Raw genomic sequence first — 7,165 nt, 5'->3', positions numbered from 1 at the left:
AAGTTTTTCTCTCTTTTCTCTCTTTCTTTTCCTCTCAAAAACGGCGAGAACCACAAATAATACGACCTAGGGTCGTTTTTCCCCTTTTACACACGATTAGGGTTTTAAATCAAACCAAACCGAACCAATTCGGTAATTAAATCAAACCCGACCAAACCGGAAAACATGGTGTCGATCGATGCCACCAAGGGTGTCGATCGACACCCACACCAAAAATACACAAATTGGTTCGCGGGCGTTACAATGGAGCTCAAACAATATCCTTAATCTATATGTTCTCGAAAAAAAGTTTGAAAATCTTAATTATCGTTTCTTGGGGAAACAGAAACCTTTTTTTTTTTTGTAAATTAGTACAAAATCCGATCCAAAACAGTATATACCATCCTTTCTTATATTTGTCGAACGGTAAGACTCTAATTTCCGGCCAACATGCAGATAAGTCTTATTCAAATCTCCTACAATTTAATAACTTCCCAACTTCTAAATAGTTAAAAAGAAATTAGAAAAATATATACACATTACCCAAGTTGGTGTACAAAAAGACACGACAAAAACTATACATGTTGAAATATGCCATTTTCCCTAGATTTGGGTTGTTAATAAGTGGACTCCGGAACACCATTGCAAGAAGTTTTAGGGAAACTGACTCCAAAATTTCCGAAAAAGTGACATATGAAGGAAATGTATCTTAATTGGTGGGGTTTTCACGTTCCACTTTTTTTCTTTTCATTACAAAAAGATATGAGAAGGTAATTAGAGATGTTCAAAGCATTTTTAGATTTTCTTATATATTTTTGTGTTATTATGTGATGTTGGGTATGCTAAAATATAACATAATTTTTCCTCTTAATTTCCACTTGTTTTTTTTTTTGCTTTGAAGATGTTTTGATGTAGGGATTTGATTGTGTGATTTCGATTTATTTATTTATGTTAAAATGCAATTTATCTAAATTATATTTGAAGTTTATTACAGTTCTGTTGGAATATAATTTGAATTTCCTAATATATACATTTTTATTTTGGTCTAGCAGCATATACTATGCATATTCTAGGATGGTGATATAACAACGACAATAGCACACGTTACTAATCTATATTTTTTGCTATTTTCCTGATATTTATTTTTTTTGGTCAACAGCATACAAGATCGGCTTAGAACCAATGAGACGAAACATCGTTTATATAGGTAATAAAATGCGCTTCAAAACGAGCTTGTCGTGCGAGATTATCTGCTTTACCATTTTGCGAGCGAGGAATTAAGATTAACAAAAAGACGTGAATTCTTCTTTATCTTTCTGAATTTCCTCCAAATAAAAAGTGAACGCTGGCCACTCTAAAGGTGAGGACACCATCTTCGCCAAGTCGAAGCAGTCGGTAAAAAAAACAACATTCTGGTTATCCGCTCCACTCATTCAACGCATAGTCCAAACAAGAATTTTTTATAATTCTTATAATAAAATTTTAATCATCTTATTATCAGTTTTTTTACTGGGAATAAATTCTTCAAAAAAATTGTTTATAATTCTTACATATTTTTCTTATTTTAGTCTGATGTCGCTACTTAATACCGATAACTCAAGGAAGCAATTATATCGCTTGTTAACTAAGTAAATTTAATAAATGAAATCTAATATTTAATCTAATATTTGACAAAATAAAATTCAGTAATTAAATCTAGTGAAACAATTTACAACTGAAAATATTCAACAAAAAAAAATTGGATAGTAATAAACGTTTAATCATTGATCACGATTTCTCTATAAACTCGGTATTTTGAAGGTGCGAGTTGTAAGCGTTATAAAGAGTTTTACATGCAAAAATATTTTTGATCACAAGGATATATATGCATTTCTACATAGATCAAAGTCAAGTCACGAGACTTAGTTCTATATCTATTAGTAGAAAAGTGCATTGTCTGTTTGTTTATTGTTGTCGTCTTTTTGTTTGTTGTCTTTTGGCTGGAGAAAAAAAGAAGCACATTGTTTGTAACGTCTATAAATTCCAACTCTTTTTCACTTTGAAAGAAAATATACAAACATCTTTGAATTCAAGAACCAAAAGAAAAGATGAAGGTGCAATTTTTCATCCTTCTTTTGATAATCTCATGGCTTACACAGAAGATTACTTGTGTTCCTCAAGAATCTCGAGTACTAGATAGAAGTAGTTTTCCTGATGATTTTATTTTTGGAACTGCTATATCAGCCTTTCAGGTATTTTAAGATGACAACTATAACATGCATTAACGAAAAAGTTGGTAACATGAAATCAGTAATCGGTCCATTTCCAAAGTTTTAATGTTTTGCTCATCTCATATTCTTGTTGTGAGTAGTTGAAGAATAATATGAGATCATTTAAACCGTATATAATTATAATTCCTTCGATGTCTGAATATTCAAAAAAAAAAAAAAAACAAATCATCCTTGTACTAGTAGTGTTTTAATGGTTCTTCTAAAATAGATTAAATCTTGGACATTAGTTTTGTTCTTGTTTGGGAGGAGGAGCTGACTCATGTAGTTTCATAGTCTTAGATATTGTGGATTATAGGGTGGCTCCAACAAAGTGATATAAGTGAAGTCTTTTTTATTTTCTTTTAAGGTAAAAAAAAGAAAAAGTGAAGGTTTTCTTAAAAAAGAAGAAAAATATAATAATTAATATGTGATAAGAAGTTCTTTATTTTTTATTGTTATTATTTTTTTTTTTTTGATAAGGGCTTTCAAATGATAATAAGTTAGTTTCACCTTATATAGCTTAGTTTCACCTTATATAGCTTATAAAATTATAATAAAACCTATAAAATTGTTTCTAGTTTTGTCTGCATATTAAATTTAGCTAGTCAATTTATCCATTATATAGAGTGAAGGTGCAACAAGTGAAGGTGGAAAATCGCCAACTATTTGGGATTACTTTAGCCACACATTTCCAGGTCTTTTTGTATTAAAAATATTTATGTAATCTTCACTAATTATATATATATATATATATATATATATAATAGTGAATAACAGATTTATAATAGGTGAGTTATTTAAAAGTGCAGAAAGAACCAATATGCATAATGGAGATGTGGCCGCCGATTTTTATCATCGTTATAAGGTATTACAAATTATGTATGTTACTGTGGATCCTTAGTTTTATTTACCTAATTGTTTAAATGACCAAAAAATCATTAAATCAGGATGACATCAAACTGATGAAAGAGTTAAACATGGACGCTTTTAGATTTTCGATTTCGTGGGCCAGACTAATACCTAGTAAGTGTAGTAGTATTACATTCTTGTTTTTCTCAAAAATGTATTTATCCAAATCCAAGTATATCAAATGTTATACTTTTGATATAAAGGTGGAAAGGTAAAAGATGGAGTAAACAAAGAAGGTATACAATTCTACAGGGCTCTTATAGACGAGCTTATTGCTAGTGGTATGTCTCACTCAGTTAATATATATTAATAAAACTAAACCCCTCTAGTCAAAATCAACTACTGAGTAGGTATGGATGATTTTATATATGTTATACGGTTTTTGGTGGGCAAAATTATGTAGGCATTCAACCTTCAGTGACTCTCTATCATTGGGACCATCCTCAAGCTCTTGAGGACGAGTATGGTGGTTTTTTAAGCCCTCAAATAATGTAAGCTAACTAAACAAAATATTCAAAGACATATTAACTTACCTATTTTAGTTGTTTACAAAATATTATGACTAACACTTCTTTTTATTCGATAATTTAGAGATGATTTTCGAAATTTCGCAAGAGTTTGTTTTGAAAATTTCGGAGACAAAGTTAAGATGTGGACAACTATCAACGAACCTTATGTCATAAGTGTTGCGGGCTATGAATCAGGCAACAAAGCGGTTGGAAGGTGCTCAAAATGGGTGAATAGCCGGTGTCAAGCCGGTGACTCAGCTGTTGAGCCTTACATTGTATCACATCACCTTCTTCTTTCCCATGCTGCAGCAGTACAAGAGTTCCGAAATTGTAACAAGGTATATATTTTATATATAGATTCTTTTCTATCATTTATAACACACTTATACACATTCATTATTGAATTTGAATCTGCATTACACAACGGTCGTATTACTATAAATATTTTGATGATATAGTTTATTAAGAAATAAATAAATTGTCTCATGGGACAGACTTTACAAGATGATAAGATTGGGATAGTGCTATCGCCTTGGTGGCTTGAGCCTTCCGACTCCACTTCTTTTACTGACAAAAAAGCTGTTAAACGAGGCCTTGCCGTAGAAGTAGATTGGTAAGTTATACTTTCGAAATAACGTAGAAAATTATATATTTTCGGGTCATATATATTCTAAATGTACTTCTGTTAGGCATTTACATCCGGTGATTTACGGAGATTATCCAGAAATAATGAAAAAGTATGTTGGGGATAAACTCCCTTCTTTCACACCAGAGGAATCAAAGATGTTAATAAATTCTTCAGATTTCATCGGAGTAAATTATTATAGCGCACGCTTCACCGCTCATCTTCCTCGCATTGATCCTGGTCGGACCCGATTCAGAACTGATCATCATTATGAGAAGAGAGGTAAGGATGCTAACTTGTAAAATCCCCAAAATTATTGTTCTTGTATGATTTAATTAAGGTGAAACTAGTAAACTAAACTATTTTTCTTTATTGTTCTTATATGCATTACTTGCGAGCAGTAACAAATCACAGTAACCACCAAATCGGACCAGGGGTATGTAACGTTTAATTATTTATAACCCACATTTTTTGAAAAAAAAAAAAAAAAAAACTATCCATAAACATTTTAAGAACGTTTATTTTCCTTTGTTTCAAACAGGAAGAGCGAGGCATAATACACTCGTACCCAGAAGGTTTACGAAGACTTCTTAACTACATCAAAGATAAATATAATAACCCTATCATCTATATAAAAGAGAATGGTGAGAACAAAAAAAATAGAATAATTATTTTACCTTTTTCTTAGTGAAACTGAATAATTATTTTTTCTTGACTAAGTTTTTTCGTTGCTAAATAACTTTGCAGGAGTTAATGACTACGATGATGGTTCAAAATCACGGGAAGATATTCTCAATGATACATTTAGGATAAGCTACCATGAGGATCATCTTAAACAACTTCACAAAGCTATAATGTAAACTCCAGTCCACAGGTTACATATACATATTATAAGTATGACTAGGTAACAACCCGCACTATGTACGGGATAAATCTATGTACATAAAATTAGTGTTATGAGTAAAATTATTTTCGAGAATCTAAAATTTGTTTGGATAAAAACTAAATATATAATCGGTGAGAATATATTTAGATCAAACTACTATGTATCAACTAAATATATAATCTGATCTTTCTTCAATCTATGCAAGATTTTTATTTTGTTTAACTTTTTTTTGTGTAAGAATATGTTTCACCAATGGAATATTATATCAATGGTATTAAATAAGTCAATTTCCTTGATAATTTTATTTTGGAAAATTTAAATATATGAATAGTAATCAGTTTTTTTTAATAGGTGAATAAATTCGGAGTTTGAAAATGTTTTAGATCTAATAATATTATAGTAATTATTTTTTTATAAAAATGATTAAAATATATTTAAAAATTGAAATGTTTGATTTTTTAATTAATTGAAAAGGAATATTCATTAATCATTTAATAGCAACTATGTGTAAATATCCATAAAAATGAGGGCAATAAATTCAATGGTGTCTCGAGCTCTCTAGTGACGACACATTAACATTTTTTTGAGAATGCTTCTCTATTAATATATAGGAGATGTGGCAAGAAGTTATATTAAGTTTACTACTAAAAATATTTATGTCTTTAAACATATTAACTATATTCTTTTCACTAGTATTATATTGGAAGTTTTAGATAATGAATTTTCTTTATATTATTTTTAATTTATTTATATTATTTTTTAATTTATTTATATTATTTTTTAATTAATTTATATTATTTTTTAATTAATTGAAAAGTACAGATTCGATAAAATTTCATCCAAAATTTTTGCAGTACGCATTTTTCATGTGCTAATAACCTACAGAATTTTTTTTTTCTTTTTCAAAGATCTCTCCATAATCATTTTCACCAAATTAATTCAAATTTTTAACTGTTTTGGAACAGAGATGATGGGTGTGACGTCAGAGGATATTACGTGTGGTCTTTACTAGACAACTTCGAGTGGGAGTTTGGATACTCAACCAGATTTGGTCTGTACTATGTTGACTACCAAAATCTCAAACGGTACCCTAAAAAATCCGTTAACTGGTTCAGACAGTTCCTGAGTAGACCACCGGTGGTAAAAACTGAAGAAACACACGATGAAGAAGTATGGAATGTGTTAGGTGATGAAGAATATAACATTAATAAGACTGGTTTAGAGGGTTTCAAGAGTTCAGTTGATTCTATTGTCTATCTCATGAAAAATGGATCGAGAATTGAAGAAGACGAAGAAGAAGAAGAAGAGAAAGATTTTTGTGCTCTTTTGAATCCTAATGACCAGTTTCGTTTCTTGCTCAAGCCACTAAAATCTATGGGGCTCTAGAGAAATCTATAGGTTTTCTAGTTGTGGTATTTTAGTTCTATGTATATTATCAATAAGGGAAATATCAAGTCTATATGTATTAGTGAGTATGGATTCTAATTACGTGAAACTAGTAGTGTATATATGTATGTTCTTTCGCCTTTTTTTTGTTGTATGTTTCTGTATAAGGTTTTGAAACAGAGAGATATTATCTCACACGACAGGCGGGTTTGGAGGAAGATATCAAGAAATATGTGTTAAGTCTAAATCTGTTAACTTTTTTCCAAAAGAAATATGAGTGTACAACATCAAGCGACTAAATTTTTATTCGAAGGTTTACTTAAGATGTACTGTAACTCATAAACTTCGACTCAAAGTAACACTTGGTTGTAAAAATGGTTATTATTTAAAAAACAAAAAATCGTAAAATCTCTTATTTAATATATGAAAAATGATCAATTTTTAGAAAAGAAAGATTTAAAGTAGAAATCATCTATATTGGATTTAATTTTTACAATTTTTACAGATTAAAGGTGCAAACCTTATCGGAGGTCTAGAGTATCGCACGCAGGCTCTTTCATTGTGGTATTGTATGTTACATGGAGAACATGTCAATTTTAGGTATGTCGTATATGTAAACTAG

The 7,165-nt window shown here is 30.0% G+C and overlaps 1 protein-coding gene across 1 annotated transcript; it reads left to right on the top strand.

Moving 5' to 3' along the window:
- Window positions 1,964-6,684, top strand: LOC104787471 (beta-glucosidase 29). The gene is made up of 13 exons (XM_010513060.2): window positions 1,964-2,210; window positions 2,854-2,923; window positions 3,038-3,093; window positions 3,176-3,251; window positions 3,341-3,418; window positions 3,541-3,628; window positions 3,729-3,984; window positions 4,141-4,259; window positions 4,336-4,553; window positions 4,673-4,707; window positions 4,813-4,915; window positions 5,019-5,127; window positions 6,123-6,684. The coding sequence occupies exons 1-13, from the start codon at window positions 2,067-2,069 to the stop codon at window positions 6,541-6,543; spliced, it is 1,773 nt and encodes a 590-aa protein (XP_010511362.1). The 5' UTR covers window positions 1,964-2,066; the 3' UTR covers window positions 6,544-6,684.

The sequence above is a fragment of the Camelina sativa genome, chromosome 5, assembly GCF_000633955.1.
Source record: "Camelina sativa cultivar DH55 chromosome 5, Cs, whole genome shotgun sequence".
NCBI classification, from domain to species: Eukaryota; Viridiplantae; Streptophyta; class Magnoliopsida; order Brassicales; family Brassicaceae; genus Camelina; species Camelina sativa.
This window is presented reverse-complemented; position numbering and strand designations above follow the sequence as displayed.